Source organism: Bombus huntii, chromosome 7 (genome assembly GCF_024542735.1).
Source record: "Bombus huntii isolate Logan2020A chromosome 7, iyBomHunt1.1, whole genome shotgun sequence".
Classification (NCBI taxonomy): domain Eukaryota; kingdom Metazoa; phylum Arthropoda; class Insecta; order Hymenoptera; family Apidae; genus Bombus; species Bombus huntii.
The window spans coordinates 9809186-9831325 of record NC_066244.1 but is presented as its reverse complement, the minus strand read 5'-3'; the positions used below and the strand labels follow the sequence as shown (position 1 = coordinate 9831325).

General features: G+C 35.2%; 1 protein-coding gene and 2 non-coding genes across 8 annotated transcripts in view; 1 reads left to right on the top strand and 2 right to left on the bottom strand.

Annotated features, from left to right (window-relative positions):
- LOC126867991 (uncharacterized) overlaps positions 1–22140 on the top strand; it is a 148628-nt gene that overhangs the window by 124839 nt on the left and 1649 nt on the right. For 2 of the 6 annotated variants that reach the window (XM_050623099.1, XM_050623100.1), the window contains exons 6-18: positions 6961–7844; positions 8417–8803; positions 10592–10772; positions 12760–12858; positions 14860–15080; positions 15370–15508; positions 15980–16794; positions 17171–17262; positions 17843–18438; positions 19580–19826; positions 20212–20457; positions 20521–20698; positions 21581–22055. In XM_050623099.1, coding sequence (XP_050479056.1) covers positions 6961–7844; positions 8417–8803; positions 10592–10772; positions 12760–12858; positions 14860–15080; positions 15370–15508; positions 15980–16794; positions 17171–17262; positions 17843–18438; positions 19580–19826; positions 20212–20457; positions 20521–20698; positions 21581–21845 — 4350 coding nt within the window. In that variant the 3' untranslated portion in view covers positions 21846–22055. Of the gene's footprint in view, positions 1–6960; positions 7845–8416; positions 8804–10591; positions 10773–12759; positions 12859–14859; positions 15081–15369; positions 15509–15979; positions 16795–17170; positions 17263–17842; positions 18439–19579; positions 19862–20211; positions 20458–20520; positions 20699–21580; positions 22056–22140 lie in introns of those variants that run through there. The other 4 variants (XM_050623101.1, XM_050623102.1, XM_050623103.1 and 1 more) reach the window with 4 other exon arrangements.
- On the bottom strand, positions 11149–11220 carry Trnae-uuc (transfer RNA glutamic acid (anticodon UUC)). Its single transcript has one exon. It is a non-coding gene; the product is annotated as a tRNA-Glu (tRNA).
- Trnae-uuc (transfer RNA glutamic acid (anticodon UUC)) lies at positions 12167–12238 on the bottom strand. The gene has a single exon. It is a non-coding gene; the product is annotated as a tRNA-Glu (tRNA).

Genomic DNA, 22140 nt, shown 5'->3' with positions numbered 1-22140 from the left:
TTTCAATATCATTTATTTTTCTGATATGGGGTTGAAAAAAATAATAATAAGCTAGAAAAAAGACACGTATTTAATAGTATTTACTGCTAATTTTTTTTTTTTTTTTTATTTGGTATTTTATTTTTACAGTCAATTCTCATTGAGAATTATAAGTAAATTATTTTGGCGTAGTACTGTAACTTGGATTATAAGAGTTTATGGTATGTTTGATTCTAGTTGAATCTAATGCTTCAATCTAAAGGGTATTGTCTTTTTAGTCTGCGTATCTGATCCGTCGTGTCAAGTAATTGGGTAACTAATGGGTTTTGGTGGTTGTTAACTCTTATATTATATCTGTTTCTGAACTTGGATATTTCTTCTTTAACTGTGGCTATCTTAAGGTCGTGATGTATTGTTTCGTTGGTAACGTACCAAGGTGCATATATCAAGGATCTTAGAGTTTTTGATTGAAATCGTTGGAGAATTTCTATGTTGGAATTACTCGCTGTTCCCCATAGTTGAATCCCATAGCTCCAAACAGGTTTTAATATGGCTTTATATAGCATTATTTTACTCTACATGTTTAAGTTGCAGCGCCTGTTAAATGATACGAAACTTATTCTACTTGGATCTAACTAGTTACCATATAAATACAATAATAGATGCAATAGTGTACGAATTATTTTACTCAGCCACTGTACACGCAAGATCGCTTAACTCTGTCACTGAGTCACGTCTCACTGTGACTACACGATCCATTATACCAGGTTTTGTCGTGCAACGTGATTCAGGGGACACATCATAATTACGAATGCGATTTATTCGCCGTTTTTGTAAGGTCGAAAATTAATTTTCGTGTCATGGCCAAGAGCAACGGGCGAGACGTTGTGAATCGCGAACGTGGTTGAAGAAGCAGCTGCATCGGAGTTGAATCGGATGCATGCATACGCGCGTTACAAACAAGAGGAAAATGGCTGGCGGCGAGAATAACAATGCAATCTCGTAGCTATAAAACGCAGGGGGGTCTGGTGTTATTGAAATTCACCGGTTATCCTATCCAGCCGAAACTTCGACTCGAGGTTCTTGTTGTCCGTTTGGACGAATCGTGAAACACACGTAGGGCGATTTGTACCGTTTGCATAATTTTATGCAAAGAAGAAGGATTCTGCGGTATACGCTGGGCGAAGCTTATCAGCGATGCAACGGGGTAGTTTCGCGAAACACGAGGCGGAAAGTTTCCAGCGTCCTTGAGTTTTGATAAATGAATCAGTGGTATAACGAGCGAGATGATAAATCTTTTTTTAAAGAGCGAGAACTTTCTTTGTTTTTAATCTCTTGTGCTGTGTCCTATATCTTATTTTAATCCATTTTGGAAACTATAATTCGGGTCATACAAATAAAATATTCAAACATGAAAAGTCTAATTTTTTGTTCTTTTAGAAAATGAGAAATTCCAAGTGAAAGATACATTGTAATTTTATCGCGATCTTTAATGTTATTTCTTTGGAACAGAGACTTTATTTTCGGCGATTTACACAAAAATATTGACTTACATTGAAAATATCATATTAACAAATATTTGTTATCATATAAGGTTCGTCCACCTTTAATTGGAAATAAACATTTCTGTATATTACGTTCTGTATATATTATTTCGTTTATCGATGTCAAATATTTGAAAACCAGTTAAATTCTACCCACCTCATATTACTTCTAAAAATAGATACATTATCGAGATATGTAACTAAAATGACTTTGAATAGTATTTGTGTAATATCATTATAGTATAGTTCAATATTAATTGAAGTAAATATTTTGCCGTGGAACAATACAATAATTACAATCAAATACGAAGTTATAATTATGTGAGCAAACCATTTATTTGTTGACACTACACATATAGGGTAACGTGTATCAATGAGAACAGGACAATTATCGTGTTTACCAACAAATGTATTATTCCTTCTACGTAAATGATTCATAATTTTTATTATTGCATTCTGTTTGTGAACTTATTTTTTTTTTATTAATTCCATTAATTTTATTTAGTCAAAAATCAACGATAGTTATTATTTATATAATAGCACAATGTGTCAGAGATATTTGAAAATCGATAATAAATTAATAGATATTTAGAAATCATAGTAACATGTACTTAACAATCAAACGTTATTAAAATAAAACATGAACATCTCACAGATTGATATTACAACGATATCCAGCTTATCGAACGTTGAATTTGGACGTGTTACGAAATTAATTTAATTTTATCTAAATTGATTCTATAAATCTGTCATGAAGTGGTAAACATCAAATTGATAAAGTAGATCAATTTTGCTCCTTAATCGTTCATTTAATTACTTATTGATTGCTATTATTACCTTAGGTCTTCTGAAAAAAACAAACACTCTGACATAAGTCTACAGTGATTCTACTGCTTGATAACGATACTTGAAACAAACCATGATATCTAAAGAACATGTGTCGTGAAAGCTATTCCAAGCCAACGGAATAGCTTTCATAATAAAAATAATAGAAAGTTTTCCAAACAGAATTTTTACATTACATTACACTCTTTAGTTCTTAAAATCTCGCTGCAATTGCTAGAAATAACATTGCGTGAAGTTTCACCCATAACAGCCTTTAGCAATTAATTTCTATTCTCACAATTTCGCTGGTACATATACCTAAATCGTTTTCAATTTTCTCCAGCACAGAATCCTGCTTAATCACCTGCAACAATTTGTACATCTCTTGCTTCGTTTTTACCTCTGTCCTTGTTAATTTCGTTTTAATCGTATCTAACTATGCGAGAAGCTACTCGATCGAATGGCGTCATCGCAAAGGGTTACAGATTATGCAATTAGGTCGATCGCGTCTGACTGCTATCATCGCGCATTGCCGATACAAATTTCATTAATATCGGAGCCGTGAAGGCCAGGGCGATCCGTCGATCGGTATATGGCGAACTCTCTGCAATCGCAAAGAGCACTTGAGCGCTTGCGAAGGCGGACATTCGAGGGCAGCTTTAATTCAATTATATGTCGCGCGAACATAGTGGAGGAGGCGAGTGGGTCGAGCCGACTCTACCAGCTTAATACCTAACACCTAGACATTCTATGATGGTGTGGGGAATTTCAGTAATCTATGACCTTTCGTTTCGAAGAATAGTAGAGGTAGACGAAAATAATTAAATTCGACCATTTGGTTTTGCGCGCGTGAAACGTGCGTGTCCAAATACAACTTCGACTAGATATAGCGTTTCCAAAATAATACTACTAACTAGTTTCGTTATTAATATAAAATGAATTTATAAGAATGATCGATTTTGGAAAATCGCAGATTTTTAGAAGGAAGCTGTTGTTATAGTTTCTTCACGTAGGTTTGCCTTTCTTCGTGATATTTTTTATAATTTAATTTATGCATTGAAAGATTGCTTAGGTAGATAAAAGGATGCTTTTAATCTTCTCCAAGTATTAAATGTACGTTTTGAAAAATATGCATAACTATTTCCCAATTTGGAAGATATAAAACAATCCATAGGTTGCTATCTATGCTACTAGGCTGCCTCGTGTTTCATCCATGAAATAAAATGTTTTTGATTGTTTGCACTTTTATTTTTATTTTATAATGCAATTCATATACCGGAAAAAGCCAGCTATTTGGATATAAGAGATAACATACTTAACCCTTTAACCTACAACTATGGGCATAACTCGTATTAGATGAACCCGTGATTAGATAGCCCGTATCGGGCAATGCCCGTGTCGGGCATAGCCCGTGCGGGGCACTGCCCGTGCGGGGCACTGCCCGTGTCGGGCATAGCCCGCGTGGGGCATAGCCCGTGTGGGGCATAGCCCGTATGGGGCATATCCCGTATCGGGCATAGCCCGTGTGGGGCACTGCCCGTGTCGGGCATAACCCGTGTGGGGCATAGCCCGTGTGGAGCATAGCCCGTGTTGGGCTTAGCCCGTATCCTATAATTCTCATCTATAAGCGTAAAAATATTCTTGAGTGCGCCAATTCAAAGGTCGTATGCATAGCTTAAAAACTCCAATTTGTCCAGCTGGACATTTAGTAAATTTTTCTAACTTAAGTGTCAAATAACATGTGGATAGCTACCGCCAGCGAGATACCATTTTCGAGTTTGACTATTTCATTTCTTTAGTGAGGTCAGTGGGATGTTTTCTTTTTAGTCATCATCTGCAAATGAATACAGTCTGAGTGCCAACCTTAGATTCTCGTACCATACAATTTTCTTAAATGTTTCTCAAAAACTCTATCCTGTTCCTGTAGCAGTGTACGGAAACAGTTCACCATTAATCTTGATTTTTATTTTTAATTCATCAGTCATTCGTTTAACCGTTTAATCTCAATGTATCATCAACTACTACTCGAATATAAAATTGACTATAACTCAATACTATGTATATCAAACAATGAAAAGTTAAAGTATTTTTCATTAGTTTTACAGCGTCCTCGTCTTGTATAAAACACTCGCTATAAATTTCTTCAAGTACTTTGAATCGGTAATTCAAAAACGGCGAAAACGGTCGTGCCAACCCCTTAGTCTGTCGTTAAAAGGGTAAAAATAAATCGTCTTGAATGTACAATAGATTAACGCTGTCGTTTCCGTGGAAGCTGGCCACTTTTAATAAAGCCATTCGTTCAACTGACCGTAATTCATTGTTTGCACCTGAATAGACCGCGAAATTGATGAAATCCTGAGGCACATAGGGGCGCGAACTTAACCCGCCGCCACCAATTTCAACGAGGATTCCTCGGCTGGCGATGAATCATCCGCTCGGAGGACTCGATCGACCTCGCGGTTCAAATTACCAAGAAAGATTGATCTTTGCGATCCAGGAGAAAAAATGTATGTGATGGAAACAATCTAGCACATTTGTAACTTGGAAAAGTGAGCCACCGTAATAGATTATTGCAAAATTCAAAGTCGCATATGTTATTACGTTTTTGGATTTGGAAAATATATCTCGTTCATAGATTAACTGGAATTGACAATGAGGTGAACTAATCTGATGTTAAGAAGGACATTTTTTTTGTTGGATACTTGGACTTTTCATGTGAGAACTAAATAAGACGCAATATTTTCTGTTTTTATAGTTTCTATAGGAATCTTGACGAAGGTTTTGATATCGACAAGCAATAATAACGCTTAAATCTTCTTAATTGACTATTTACAGTCGCAACAGGCATTACAATGAATTAGAAGCGGTTTTTAATATCGCATATAATTGTTATTAATTCTTTAAAAGCGTAACTCGAGAAAAACTCGGCTAAGTCGTCAAATTATACAGTATTGTACGAGCAACATTTCTTTTTTTCTTATTTTATTCGGTAGAATTTTACGATCAATTTTTACTGAGAATTATAAGTACATTATTCTGGTGTGGTACTATAACTTAGATAATAAGTGTTTGTAGTATGTTTGATTGTAGTTAAATCTAATGACAACAAGCAACATTTTAAAATGAATATTTTTAAAATTACAATTATTAATATTTATTTCCTATAAGAGATTGAAAATATGTATTTTCTATATCTGACGCAGAAAATCTCGAAAGCAGTGAGACAATTATTTTCTGAATCGTTTATTCTGAAATATTTGTCATCTCGTTATACTGTTAAACGGTTGAATATTTTCTCTTTGTACCATACAATTTAAAATAATACTAAGAAAACCTAAACTGAAAACCGCTTTCGATCGGTCAAGAACTGCGGATAAACGCACGAAAAAATACAAAGAAGCCCTTTTCGACACCGTCTTTCCGGGTCATTGTCTTCCATAGACAGCCACGTATCCAAGAGTTGGCTTTTGTCGTCGCAGAATAGGAGTACAATGAAGCGATAATAGGTTGGACTTGCGAACCGCTTCCTCGTTGATATCATGGCTCACCGAGTCTACGGAATTTCTTGGGGCCATTGTTCCCCTAAAACTAGTAGATTGTCTGGCAGAGTGGCGGCAATTTCGAAATCGTATCATAATCAGGATACTCGTGCAACACGGTAAACACGCGTGTGCAATTTCATTAAGACCGTGAGACTGAGAGATGTACCTAATAGTATCGTTTTGCGACAACTCCGAAACCTATTAGAGCATCTGACCCAATAGTTTTGTCCCAGTTGTGAATTTCTAACTAGTTCCATTTACCTGAGTTTCACCTTGTGATAGCGAATGATAGTGGCGAGCCTTGATCAATAAACTTCGTTCCACGTATTCCATGATTCTGATGGCACGCACAGTTTAGAGATCTAAGATGATTTAGAATATTTTGGAAGAAGGTAGATTTATTTTAATTTTCCTGAGAACCTGTCCAAGAAAGTCTTCCTCAGGTCTGATTAGATTTTTTCTCATTTTTGTCTGACTTTCTATTCTGTTTTCTATAAATTGAAATATAGAGACAAAGATTACAGTATTGTGCATGTGTCATCCTGTGTTCTTTCCTTCTTTTTATTTATTTAATTTGTACTTTATAATTTGTCCAGCTGGACATTTGATAAATAATGATGTGGCACTATATTTTATGCCATCTTCTTTTATTGCATATATGCATGTGGCATATTTTTGCAATAAATAAAATCATTAGCTATATATTATAAATAAAGTCACTTGTTCATTGAGAATTGAACATTACTTATGTAGTATGATTGAGTTTGACAAAAAAGGCACAATATATTTGACTTAACATTAGAAACATCAGACTTGCTTTCTAAGGTCTCTGATATTTCTCTTTATATTTGTTTTTGTTATACTTTAGAGACAATTATCAATCCTACAATTTACTACCATCCTAGACTTGACACAGAAAAACACTTGTCGTCCTTTAAAACTCAAAATCTTACGAAGAAAATAATAATATTTGGCAATTCATTAGTGGCTCAATCTAATCCGACTAGTCTTTCTTTGTATAGAACTGACACTGATTATCCTAACTATATTTATTCTTTCATCTTTTTCAGGTGATCTCCGAATACTGCCGCACTCGTTTACAGTCGAAGCCTTTCACTCATATCGTAATGGATATGTACCGTGAGGTGGTCAAGTCGCCTCAATACACAGCTCGTAAACGCATCACATATCAACACCTAAACCCTGTCCCTCCCCTTCGAAACCCTTCAGACCTTACAGAACACAATCGTCGTCAGACCAACTACCCTCACCAACATCACCATCATCAACAACCATCTCAGCAATCGGATCCTCTTCAATCCATGCACAGTCAAGCCAAAAATCTTCATCAACAACAAGATCGTCAATATCGTTCTACCAATCAGTATAATCCTTCTTGTCCAAGCCAACAACGTTCTCCAACTCGATATCAAGCTCATCAACATCTTCAGATTCAAGAAGTACCTCAACAGGTTCATATACCAAAAGTTCACCACTATCATCATCATCATCCTGCAAAGGGCGCCCTTTTCAAGCTTCAATCGCGAAATTCGCATTCACATCCGAATTTAACGAGCCTGTGTGGCCAGCAATTACAACCGAACCGACGCCAGGAAGCGGAAGATCAGAGAACACAGTTTCAGTCGCAGTTGAACGTTCAAACGAGTGGACGTAACGTTGGTCCAGCGATTCAGCATCAACGCCGCCATCATCACTCGAGAACGTATTCACAGCCAATTTATACGAGGCTACAGCATACCAGGAGCAGTGGTAACTTAGCGTCGACCATCGTCAGTGAAAGCAACCCCGGAGGAAACGTTTATAGCGACCCTATTTACGCGTTGCCTGTTAAACCTTTCCTGAGCTCGCAAGACGTCAGAGTAAACGGACTGTCCGTGAAGCCACCTGTCGGACATCGTAACGAGGATGTGTACACAGCTACAACGATAGCAAGGTAGTATTTCTTTTCTTTCTTCTTCTCTCACTTTTATGGCTGTTTTTTATAATGATCCCGGTGATTTACTACCTTGTCCTGAAAAGCACACTCTCGTTACTGTTGCTTTTAGAGGAGATAACGGTCGAGGAGGAAGATACAGTTGCTCGCAAAAGTATTTGAACGCTTAATATTATAGAAACTTTTTATGAACACAGTGGAGCATTTCTCTGAACGTTGTATTATCCGAACAAAAATTTTGCTAATAAGATATGCCTTTCGCCGTTATAAATACTATTGCCACATGCATGACGTGTTCTTTATATTATATATTATATATTATAATGTATATAAAATACATTGAATGTGATAAAATATATTGTATATTATAACAGGGAAGGAAGATAACGAGAATGTGTTTTTTTATGCTGAGGTCATTCTTGTTTGAAAAAAGACCAATTGGTTTCGTGCAAGAGAAAAGTGTAACTTGACTATTTAGGTTAAAAGATGCATGTAATTTAAAAGAAAATAGGAAATATAATGAAATTGAAAAATATAGAAAAATCCAAATTTGGATGTAATTTGTTACATAGGCGACCATCTGCGGCCGGATATTCTCAACCAGACATACCGACGTCGTCGACAGAACGGGGACTAGAGGAGGTTTATGGAAGATCTACAGGACGCGTGAATCCGACGTTGCAAAGGCAACACTCAAATCCTCAGCTTCCTAGCAGGGATCAGCAAGACAGTGATTTCGAGCGAATGCCAGAGCAGGGCGTGAAAACGAGTGATCACAGATGTCTGGCCGGCAGGGGGGAGGAGGAACAGACAGTGCAACAACAAAATCCAGTGTCTTCCATGAGAGTCAGAAGTGTTCAGGGGCCACCGAAGCCTCCTCGAATAATCACCACATTGAAGAAGGCGCCATTCTCCGACGTAGAGAGCAGCAAGTCGGAACCACCAGCGAAACCGCCTAGGTAAGTTCCTTCGTTATCGCTGTTACTTACTATGGTGATTATGGGAATTATGCTACAATTAAACATCGATGTCTCGAGTCTCAAGGAAAGAGCTAAAACCTTCGAGTTATGAAGGTTTTGCCTCATCGAGTAACTTCCACTGAGAGAGATGAACAAACGAAAATGGCTTAAACACACTTTATAGAAGAATTAATATTTTTCGATGGTAAATCAGATACACAAGATTGAATAAGTGTATTGAATAGGTAAAAGGATAAACATTGGGAAGTTTAATAGATATTTAACATTTAATAGATATACTACGATTAGTATTTGAAACAATACGCGAAAAAAGTTATAACTCAAATTATATTTTATTATATACGTATTACATAGTTCGTATGTAAATAAACCTTATATTAATTATCTATATATAACATCTTCTAACAAATGACTGTTTGCTTTGTAACTCGATGTTCTAAAGTTACATTCTTAAAAAAACTAATTTCCGTATTCAAGCTTTCTTCTAAAGTACACCTTACATAAAGCGTCATCTCTTATTCGATCGAACCATTCTATTCCTACCCTATGTTTACTCTTCCCCACAAAAGCATCAGCGATTAAATACCGCAAAAGGCGTATTCGGAATACCCTAGCGAACCTCCAACTGCCGAACAAAACTTCTTCCCGTCCTGTCCATAACAATTCCAAACAGAACAACCCTCAACATCCCTCCAAGCTTTCATATCAACCTCCACACCGTGTACTCCTCAATTTCGTTCGCGACTCGGCAAACTACGTTGTGCTGAAAAGCGTTCTCGTAGAAAAACGAGAGATAGATAGATAGATAGATAGATAGATAGAGAGAGAGAGAAAGAGAGAGAGAGAGAGAGTGAGAGTGAGAGGTGCGAGGTAATCGCGAATCGAGCTGGCTAGGTCTAAAATTTATAACCGGCCAGCGTTAACGCGTCGGAATTTCATCAATCTTCGCGCTAAGACAGGACGTTAAATTGGAACGCGGCAGTCGAACAGTCGTTCGAATATCCCCTTCCAGTCGCATTATTAAGTTTGTCCCGGAATCGCGAGTCCGTGTTAATATATGCTTTCATGCGATCTGGGTCGCAACCTCGGAACAGGCCACCCTCGAAGAGTTATAAGACTGTCGAGGCTCAAAGCAAAGCTCAAAGGGTGCTGTGACGTTCTTCAGGCGGAAACAGAAACGATCTTACCGTAAAAAGGCAATGAGCCAAGAGTGCTCATTGATTCCGGATTTTCCGGAACGGTGTCGCGGGTGAATCGAGGTGAAGACGGGATTGTTCAGTTTTTTAGAGTTTTAATCCCTTGACACGCATGTCGGTGTGGAATCGTCCAAAAGCCACGAGAGACGATTAATCATAAGTGCACTGGGCAGATCTCTGTCACGTTACGTACAATTATAATTATGTTAAAAGTGGCCTGTCTGTACCCCGTTGCATCATCTGTGCAAGGCATGTTTCTAGAAAGCTATCAGGCTGAGAGGCCCTTCAAATTGTTGTAGTACTAAATAATACTTAATGGCTTCGAGGACTAAGAAAACTAAATTTTAGAAAAGAGTTTTCCTTGAAGTGGGACCCACTTCGACAAGAGAGATGAAGTAATGTACAGTAGTGCAATTGTAATTTCTTTTTTTTTTTCTAATCTTATAGATTGGTCTATTTCATTATGTATGTGCACTTTGGACATTTTGAATGTATAGTACGAATTTCTTTGAAACTTATTTTGTTACGCAGCATATATTTACAATACATGTTTTTCTAATACTGGTTTCAGGAATCTGGTAAAGAATGGACCGAGAGCTCGGCGCGGTAAAGCTGTACAAAGAGCACCATCCCGTCTATACAGAACAGTAGGTGGTCCAACGAGATCCTTCAACAAAGCCCAATGCATTGGTCCTGAATTCGTAGTGCGTGCCAATCAGCCACCAAAGACGCTATGTGTTGGCCAAGTAAAGGTAATAACTATATTTTTTTTCTCTATTGTATTTTATTAACAATGCAAACCCCTAATATCGAAATTAGAGCTAGAAATTCTCTAAACCAACGATCAACAGTAAAGATTAAAGTACGTAATTTCTGTCGCAAGAAACAGGAATAGATAATTCAGTATAAATAGCTAAATAGATATAACAGTTAAAGAAAGATTTCCTTATAAAATTTTCGCATTTGAAAGCAGGAAATAAAGAAATAAATTATAAAATATTCTAATTATCAAAATTCAGATTTAATTCCTGTTAATTAAATTAATTTAATTTTTATGATAATTCTAAATATATAAATTCATACAAAAAATTGATAAATATTTAAAGTAAAAAAATAACAAAAATAAATTTCCGGTACCGGGAATCGAACCCGAGCCTCCTGGGTGAAAGCCAGGTATCCTAGCCACTAGACCATACCGGATTCGATAGCTTCTTCCTTAAAATACTAAATCGCCTAAAGTTTAACAGCACCACATAATATTTGTATTTAAAAGTAAATAAAAAGCAGATCATAAAATATTATTTTTCGGTATTCTATTTTATAACGTCGGAAAATGTACAAATGTCCACCATATATGTGTACCGGATAAACTGCCTCTTTATGCAATGGTACAATCTCTCCTCGTAGATCATCGATCAGAAAAGACAAAATTTACAATCCTTATAGTCAAGTAGAGCCTCTGCCAATACTCGATTAGGGATATTTTAATGATAATTTAATGTGGTACAAGTCACAAACATGTGTTGAATTCGCGGGTAATTAAAGGTACGGAAGCAACGTGATAGATGGCGAAAATTGCCGATCGAATGACGTTTGTTAATAGATCCCGGTGCGCAAATTTGATTGCTCCCGCCGTAAATATCCAGCCAGGTAAACTCATTGAGGCCTGCTGCAAATTTATACTGTACACGGTGCCTAAGTCAAAGTCTACCGTACATATCCCATTGTAATAGAAATAGCAAGTGTGCAGATCTATCAGATGAATGAAATTTTTCTTATAAAATTGTCTTTACTGCCTTGATGTCTAGTGTCTAGGATTCTACTGATGTCAGTGTCCCTACTCCCATCACAGACGCTTACTCTCATTTTTATTTCACATATAAATATATAAATAACTGTCTCTACCCTATACAGTCTCTAGCCGATATCGCCTTCTGACCATAAATTACATATGTATGTATGCTAATACAATGTTATGGTTTCAGTGACACTTTCTTGACGTCAATTAGCGAGAAAATCATTCTGTATTACATACTTACTAATCTTTTTTTTTCATTACGAAAAGATGAAATTATTCTTATTAATAAAATATTGAGAAACGTACAAATCGCACGTATTAAGTAGTTTAAAAGGAAAAACAAAAATTTTCCGATACCGGGAATCGAACCCGAGCCTCCTGGGTGAAAACCAGGTATCCTAGCCACTAGACCATATCGGACCTTGAAGGGCTCGTTGTTTAGGTTCTATCACAAGTCTGTTAAATATGGTAAACAGTAATATATATATATATAAAATTAATTATCTTTGAATTCATAAATAATTATATAATCAACTACAATTAGTTACAATTGTCTATGGCTAACATAACATACGTATCTGTTCTTCAATTCATAAATAAGATACGGTTAATAACTAATCTACCTTTAGATGATACGTTTAAATTATGTATTATGTTATATGTTGCAACTTAATGAATCATTTAGATATATAATGAATATTTTTATCGATCATCAGGAACATGGGTAATGAAATTTTTCAATTTTTTGATATAAAATATATATATGTAACTCATTTTTATATATTTGAATTCTTTCATTTATTCACACAACTATAGACATTATTTTATTTGTAATATTTTGTATTACATTACATTTTTTTATATTTATTTTATAGTATTATATCATACTTATGTATTAAATTTATTTCCTACATCTAATGTAACATTTAATTTGTTTATAGGCTAGCAATTCCGGACGTATTGTCGTGATAATGCTAACTGGACAACGAGTGGAAGTTACTTGTGATCCTCAAAAAGTTACGGCTGGAGATCTGTTCCAGGTAAGAACGAATAACTGGTTAATTTTACATTTATGAATTTATCTACACAAAATGAACAAAAAGAGTCCTATTTCAAGTACTTAGAATTGATTTTAACTTCAAGAATCTTGTTTAAGGATTCAATAAAATTTGTAAATCCAATCGTAGCGTAGATGGTATTTCGATGATGAAAAGTGATGAAAAGTGTTGAAGTTCAATCAAAAGTATGAACTGGCGAGAGTTTTCCATGGAGAGTGTCCCTCGATGATAAGGGATTCAATTTGCTAGACAATTATGTTTGAATGATACGTATAATGTCATTTATAGAAACGTATAGATTTTCATATAGCGAAGTAACAACAAAATATTCTCATACTTCAATCGATAATTACATAATAATTCTGTAGATAAATTCCAATATATAAGAAGCTTTCTAATATAACCGAGATCTTTGCTTTGTTACCGACGAATTTTAATTTTCTATTATTAAATTGTTAGGAATGAGAGTAATGGAAAGATTGAAAGAAGCGATACTTTTTTTTATTTATAGTTTTAAACATCTCAAATGGAGTAAGATATTTTCTGTGATTTTCACTTGCAAATTCGTTCATATGGTATTTCTACTCCGTTTTAATGGATACTTTTTTATGTTGCTTTTCGGCTATATTTTCATTCAAAATCCAATACGGTAATAATTGACAAGTTATGACTATAAACGAAGCTTCAAATTTTTAGATACAAAAGATAAGCTATGAAGTAAATGTAGTTTTGTGATAACATGTGAACCATGTATACATAAAACTTAAATAGAATTTGAGTCATGCTACCGTTTTGTGAATCGTCCAGCAAATGTCGAATGTCACACTACGAAGACCCCAGTCGTGGGTGGTTATTCATGAGACCACAAATTCCGGTGTGAACTCATGAGAAACTCTGGCATTCTATCAAGAGATAGTGTGCGTGTGAGAGAGAAGAGAGATATCGTTATACTATGTGACAAATCCACAAACCATGAGTTATGCGATACTATACTACTATACTAGCGATTAACGTGTCTGTAGATTGAAACAAATATGTTAGTCCGCGTATGTACAATGTACGTAATATATTATGAAGATATCTTATTACAAAATTAACATATGAATTATAGTCTTTATTACACCTTTTACTATATACTATTTTGTTATTAGAAACATAATTTGTATGATTAAGTTAGAAGGTTGTTATGATTTTAGTTTTTTGTTACAAACTTTTATACCATTTTTACAAGTTTTCTATATTTAACGAAAAAAATACAGAATAAATTCATTCGCCTGTTCGTGAGTGGTTTGAACATGAAACAAATTTCGAATTTCAATTGACACATTTCATATGTTCCAATATCAAATTCTCATGTGTATATGTGTATGTGTGAAAAAACCGCTTCTAAAATGTATCTATTTTTTCGTGTATTCAATTTTAATTGGAAAAAATTGTCGGAATATTTATATTTATTTATGATACCGCATATTATGGAAATATTCGTAATATTCCTGGAAAAGTGTAGGGAAATTAGTAAGTTATCCGATTTATTGAAGGCAATCGTATCTCAAATAAAAAGTTAGTATGATATTAAAACATTACTTTTCTTGTCAATTACTACTTTTAGTAAATAATTTAATTTTATATCCACATTTTAAAACGGCCAATATGTCATACAGATCACATTACCTACAATGACTGTAAATTATATTTCTAGGTTGAACAGTTCCATAAAATAGCTCTAAAGCTTAATTATCTTCCTGAAATAGAATTTACTAAAAATTTGCAATTCTTCCCTATTATGAATAATCTATTCGAATGTTACATATCTCGAAATATTCTGAACAATTCTATTGCTTCTAACCATATTGGAATATGTTAAGCTACGGCATTCTGTATTTCATTTAACGATTCGCATCCGATGGTAATCTAATCGAACTGTATCTTTGATCTCGTATAATTACATCGTTAACATAATACATTGGTTATAAATGATTGTAGGCCATCATGCAAGCCGAAAGCCTAGACGAAAACTTCACCCTTGGCCTGGCGGTGCTATTAGCCGGTGATTTTGCGATTTTACCACCCGATACTAAATTGAACAAAGTCGCACCACCTGGATGGTTAAGCAGCGGCAAAAGCAAAGGTCTTTTGGGTCTTCCGACTAGTTTTATGCTGTACCTGAGGCTCAGGTTCTTTCTACCCTCCTTGCGTGGTATAAGGTATATCTGAGCTTCTTCGTGTCTATACCATTACTAGCAATTAATTTCAAAATTCAAAACATCTAAAGAACAATTTAATAGAATTTTTCTACAACGAAAAAGAAATAATTGATATCTTTTTATTTATAACTCTTTACATCTATTAAATACAATGCTTTATTTTATATGTAATATAATTCTGTATTTTCCAAAAGTATTTCAATCTATCGATAACAGTTTCTGAATGACAGTGGAGTATGCACATATTTTTGCATGTAGGAGATTAATCAATTACGAATTACCTGTTTAGGAGTTGGATATCGAAGCATCTATTATATTTGCAAATACGACGATGTATATTGGAGCAACAGCTGGTGTGCCCGTATCCCGAGTTAATTAATCTCACTGGATTGGCTCTTCAGGCTGAATTTGGGAATTATAACGCGAACGTGAGTAAACTTGCGATTCATTGTTTCTAAGAATAACGCTGGAATGTAATATCAATTACGAAACGACCATGCGATATTGATTGTCGACACGAGGAAATTAATACAGTGAAAATGGATATGATGAATATGAGTTATCGGTAATTCATATCTGCAGATATAAACGAAACCATTACGAAGAAATTTCCGGGTGTGTTTGTATTCGTACAAGTTTGATATAAAATGTGATCGATGCAAATTACAATTCTCATAATGATTATTTATTAATACAATATTAACACAATATTTCCACATATTATTCATTCATAAAAAAAAAGAAAAATAAAAAAAAAATAAGTGAAAGAAGATCTTCAAAATCTTCACCTTGTTAAAATGTCGATCAAGCGCATAAAAGATTCTTCATTAGTATCCTCATTTCCGTCCCACCATCTTCGAATCAGTTCAGCTCGATAACGCGCTACTTTCTCTATCTAGGAACACGGTTGCGGTGATTACTTCCTGCTGGAACACTATGTTCCGGAGTCACTGATTCTGAATATAGATCAGCGCCAATCTCAAATCATCAACGAAGGAGCGGAAGCTCTCCGTGCCCGTCTTCACCAGGCACATCGCGACAGACGTGGCTTGGACTCGAACAAAGCTGAGGAGATGTTCATAACTCACGCACAAACCCTTCCAGATTATGGTTCTCACTATTACATTGCCACCGTGGACTCTAAGGAACTGGAGAAGGTAATGGCACAGCAAAGGAAGAGAAAGTCGACCGATAACCACGACACGTCCGAGGAATTGCTCGATTCCAGCGAGAATATTTATAGCCAAGATGGCAGACAGGAATATCTTCGTGGTCGAATTGAAATTTCTCGATTGGGATCTTGCGAGAATATTCCAAAGATCCCATATGACGAACGAAAACCTGCTGGATTGACCAAGAGCGCCACTTCGAACGACATTTATGGAGCTTACAAGTCCAAGTATCGCGTAGAAGCTTGCAACAACAACAACATCAATAACGTAAATAATAATAATAATAATAATAATAATAAACTGAATCACGATGGGAAGAGCAGCAAAGGTGGAAAGAAGAAGACTGAGAGCAACGTTTGGTTAGCCATCCATGCTCAGGGATTGAAGTTGTTCGAAAGAGGAGAGCCAAGAGAAAGGATCAAGCTGGCGCAGTTTCAATGGAAGGATATTCAGACGTTGAGCTACAGTAAAAGCTGCCTGGTGGTCTATAGCAAGGTGAATGGGAAACGATGCAAGTTCAAACTCAGAATGGACCATCGAAAGTAAGCGTTCGTTTAATTAATTATTTGCTCGGTTAGGTAGGAATGACAGGTCGGCGTTGAATGACGATTCATTTTGCTTAAGTGAAAAATGGGAGAACGTGGGTCGTATTAGAGTGTTACATATCAAAGCGTTTTTCGTTACGAATGAACGTGATTAAAGAAAGGAGATTGTTGAAGTTTTTGGGTAAATTCAATTAGATTATTGGGGAAAAGTTTATTCGAATAAAGATGTTGTGTGGAATGTATCCGTTGAAAAGCCAAGCGATAGACACGAACGAAGTTTCTCCAAGTTTCCGTACTTGAATGGAATTTAAAAGAAGATTTAATGTACGGCTCTCGCGTAGGCCTCGAGTTTCAAAGTATTTTTGTTTTACAGAAGTTACTTCGCTTTCAAGCTCACCTCTTTGCACCATCAGTTCTTCTTAAGGCTACGCTCGGAATTTACGTCGCTACAGGGACTTGCGAAAGGTACGTCTTAACTTCCTCATATATGTTATGTTTCTGCTTTTTTATGTATTATAGAATAGAGTAGTTATAAAGGTTTTTCTTAACACTCGTCTTCTTATGAAATTAACGAGCTAAAAAAGAAAAGTCGCATTTAATTCATAATTAAATATGATAAGTTTATTTAATAATTGAAATACTAATCGGTGGATTATATTGTTCTAAAGAAGAGTAAATACATTCTTAGTTGCTGATTAAACCTCTTTTATGACAATTTTGCTAACTTACAAGCATGCATTAAAATTGAATGAAAAAGTTGCGTTAAAATATTTAAATAAAAGGAAACAAACAATAACTCGTGTATAAAATGTATGTCTGGCTTCTAACACTTCAATTTTACGTCGATTTTACAACAACATCTTTTAAACAAAATTCTACTTCTTGTAAGTATCACGAATTGCGAATAACTTACACTTGATACAGTTGATACAGATATGTTTGTTATTTAACAAAAGCTGCTCCAATTAAAAAAGAAAGAACTATTTTCATTTGAATGTCTGCTTCAAAATGATCAGTGTAACATAGAGTATGAAATATTTTTCAGAATTCGGTGTTCCTACGACGATCGAAGCAAAGGCCTCGCCATCAAAGTCAAAGTCTCACGATAGTAAAACGAAAATAGCCATAGCGAACACCGTGAAGAATGCGCAGCTGAGGTCGAATTATTCGATGCAGCTGGAGGAATACCAGAACAAAGAGAATGAGAATCCACAGAAAGATATCGCGGTGCCAAAGACGAAAGATACTCTTCGCGAACCCGGCTTCTACTCGTCTGAAGAAGATGCGCTTTACGCGCAAGTAAACGTGCGGTTGGAACCAGAAGGAGAGTCCCGTGATACGGAAGACGAGTCAGAAAGAAGCCTGACGAGTCCCAACGAGCCGTTCTCGCTAGACGTAAAGGAAATGAAAAACGACGGGAAGATCTACAATCGTCCGCGAATAGAACTGGAAACTGAAACTGAATGTGGCTATTCGCTTCCTAAGATCATGTCATCGAACGACGTAGATCAATTAGAGAAACCGGATAATCCTGAAGTATTGTATGCTGCGATCAACAAAGTTGGAGTCTCAAGGAAGAACGAGTTTCCTGTTCCGGATGAGGTATGGGACGTGTCGGACGTGAAGAAATCGTTACACAAGGTAGATCGACTTTCTATTATTTTTGTTGTAATATGGAAAAGGTTGACTTTTATGTTTCCTCGTATAATCTTCCCTCTTTTGACAAAGGATATATCGAGTGTAAAACACTGATATTGCAAATGCTAGTTCCTAGAACTTAATTTCTGTTTATGAATTTTTCATTAGAAATTTTCTTATGAATATTACGTTTATAACATTCATGAATTTTATTGGATGACATTTATCGGAATAAAAGTGCAACTTCCTGAATTTATTATTTCTTTGTAATAGTCTTATATCTTTGAAGCTAAGAGATTGAAGTATTAAAGTACATACTTCTTTAAATCGGCCAGTGCTATGAAAATTAAAAAATTAATAAAGGCTTTCATATATATATAATAAAATATTGAAAATATATGCAATAAGTGACAAATGAAACCCTCTTATAAGTAATAACGAACTTGTAAAAATGAAGAAAATCTAGGAAATTATTAGCAAATAAATAACATTTTTATGAACTATTATATCGTTCTAAAGCTTCGACTATAATAAATTTGACACTATAATAAAAATCTTCGATTTGCTACGAAAAATTTCAATACTATTCTCATCTACGTTGTCCTCTACGTTTCTCAATTATTGTTCTGGTTAATTTGGTATTTGTTCTATTAGATTTTCTATCTATTGCTATTTAATTCCATGCATATTCTATTACAGATAATTTCACGAATCATATTCACTTTTGATAAATTTGTGGACTATTTAATTGACCGAAAAATTTTTTAACGTCCTTTTTAAACCAAATATTTATCAAGAGTCAACATATATTAATTAATTTTTTCTTTAACTTTAACAAATTGGTTTTGATAATTTTTGCTACTTGTTTTAGATCATCGTCTTGCATAAATATAAAATTCTGACTATTAATCGTTTATCTTATGATCTGTGACAATTATTATGTTTCATATAATCAGTAGAAGATGCTTTAATATCGGTATATATAATACCTTTAATGGGAGTGTTTGTAATTGACTAGTATTTACTTCCAAGAATGATAGAAAAGTTCAATATATTTTGTTTCGTGCATTTCCAATGTAACTTAGCTTTCTTTTTATGAAAATTAATCAATATCGGAATCGAAATGCCTTTATATCTGTTTTAGATGAAGACTTCAAGTTTACCGAATTATGGAACATCCAGACAATCGGGAGGTTATCGGACGCCGAGTTTGCCACGTCGTCTAGGGGTAAAAATGGGAACACGAGCGATCTATAGCAGCCTCGTGCAGAAAGACACCGCCCTTACCGACGACATGGAGTCGCTATCATTAAAATCAGACACGGAGTCTTCGATTCAGTCATTGTCCGCACGATCAACGGAATCTCCTCTACCGGAAGCATACGTGCTCAGTTAGTAACATTTCTACTTCGACTAGATTTTTCAAGTGTTAACAATTATCACTCGAACCTATATTTAAACGTATACAACAATTAACAAATTTTTAATACAACGCTATGTTATTGATACATATTGTATCATCATCGTGCTATATATTATTCCTATATTTAATTGCATTTCTTGAAATCAATCGCGTTATGTAATTCACTAAATCAGATAACATATACAACATAAGATATTTTATCTTCTTAATCCTATATCTTAAGAAGTTAAGGAATTCTGCAAACATATTAATTTCAATATAAAAATATCTCTACGAACATTATGCATTTCATCATCATGCAAGGATTATATGATTTGTAAATTTAAATTTTGTATGATTTCTATTTCCAACAGACGCTGACATCCGTACAGATGACGAGACGTTCCGTGTGCCGGAGGACGAGTCGATGTCCGTTTCCTTAGCAGCGCGTCTTGAAGAGTTGTCGTTTGCCGAGGAACGAATCCTGCAGACGATTAAGTTGGAAAGGGGCCACGGTGGCAGCATAGGGTTGCAAGTGACAGAGGGTAACGATGGTGGCGTCTATGTCCAAGCGGTGTCGGTAGGAGGATCGGCCGATATGGCCGGAAACGTGAACAAAGGTAAGCTTGAAGCGCCATTCTTTACCGGAGCTGCATTAATTCGGAGAAATTTATTGACCGCAGGCGATCGCATCGTAGCGATAAACGGGCAGAATTTATTGCATTTGCGGTATGAAGACGCTCTGAAGATGCTGCAGAGCTCGTCCGATACGATCGAGCTGGTCCTCTCTCAAGCTACTTCCCGTAAAAACGCAACCTCCAGGAAGAATCACGAACAACCTGCGGAAAATAACTATTTGGAGTGAGTATGAAGATGTTCCTTTCCTTGAATCTTACTTCATCTTTTACGTTTTATTAATTAAATTTAATTTTAATATTAGCTAAGCGAGAGAGCAGTTGCGTCTGAAATGAAAATAAGTTTTCTTGTTTACGTTGAAGAATTTTCAGTTGAAGAGGTTGATTCTTTCATTGCGACTGGGCGATGTAGAACTTTATATTGTGAATTTGTAGCATTATTTTTAATTCGTTTCAAGTAAAGCAATCAAGTGAAACATTCCAGTACTCTGTTTCGCTATGCACTTAATTTTAACGAGAATGGAAGCAAAATTTTGGGTCTGTACTTAATAGTTTTAAACATATACGGGATATTATAAACGGACTGTTGATTATTCTTGGTATGTAAGTTATCTTTGAAATTTGAAATTCTCTAGATGTCATGCTCTAAACTCTGGAAAAATATTACAGCATATGATATAGCAGAGAATGTAATGCGGTACGCGTTGGAATTTGTCAACCGACCACGTTTTGTCTTTTGTGGAAAATATAATCGAGGATAGCCTGGAAAATTAAAAAGGAAATTAAACGCGTTATTTTGTGCAGACAGAAACTGAAAATGATAAAGTTTTATAAAATATACTTATATATCGTTATATTCATATGATAAAATATATAATAATACTGCAAATGTGCGTATATTTGAAAAATATGTATTAAGACAAATATCAAACAATTACATGTGTTTTATTTAATCGGTATATATTAATATAAGAGTTGATTAAATTAGTAAATTGAAGACGGGGAGAAACTCAATGTATACGATAGAATGGCTTTTCAGTGTCTGATTGAACAGTGTGATTATTGATTTTTCAAGCAAACTTTATAAGTACGCTTTCATTGATTTCAGTGACATCAGATTCGACGTGTCCTCGGAAGCAGATACGTCGAGCATGACAAACAAATGGCTCGTTCAAAGGACCACCGACGTTGCATCTGTGCAAAACACCTCGAGCGCGTACAGCAGTGCCGCATCGAGCGCAATGGGTAATCACAATGCAAACAGTCTATACATGGCCGATCTTGTTGATAATGATGCACTTAAGTCCGCAAGTATGCTGCTGAGTATAGAGGACTTCGACGTCAGCAGGACGAGTCGCCAAGTTTTTATTTAATCGTCGATAAAGCAAGTTAGTACTTACTCTACAAACCCATTTTTATCTAACACGTATGCTACTTTTTTTACTGTGCACTCAATGGGTACTTAATTGCAGTGAAACAATTTATATGCATTTTGATTTTCGTGTGTTGTTCAGATACTTGTTATATCGAAAGTTTTAGTTGAGAATACTATTAAGATAACAAATTATATTTTATTACAACTTGGATAATACAGCGTAAAATGCAACTTACGAATCTCTTGCCTTCTAAATTATAAAAGATAAAGAAGTGTAAAATAGAGGATAAATA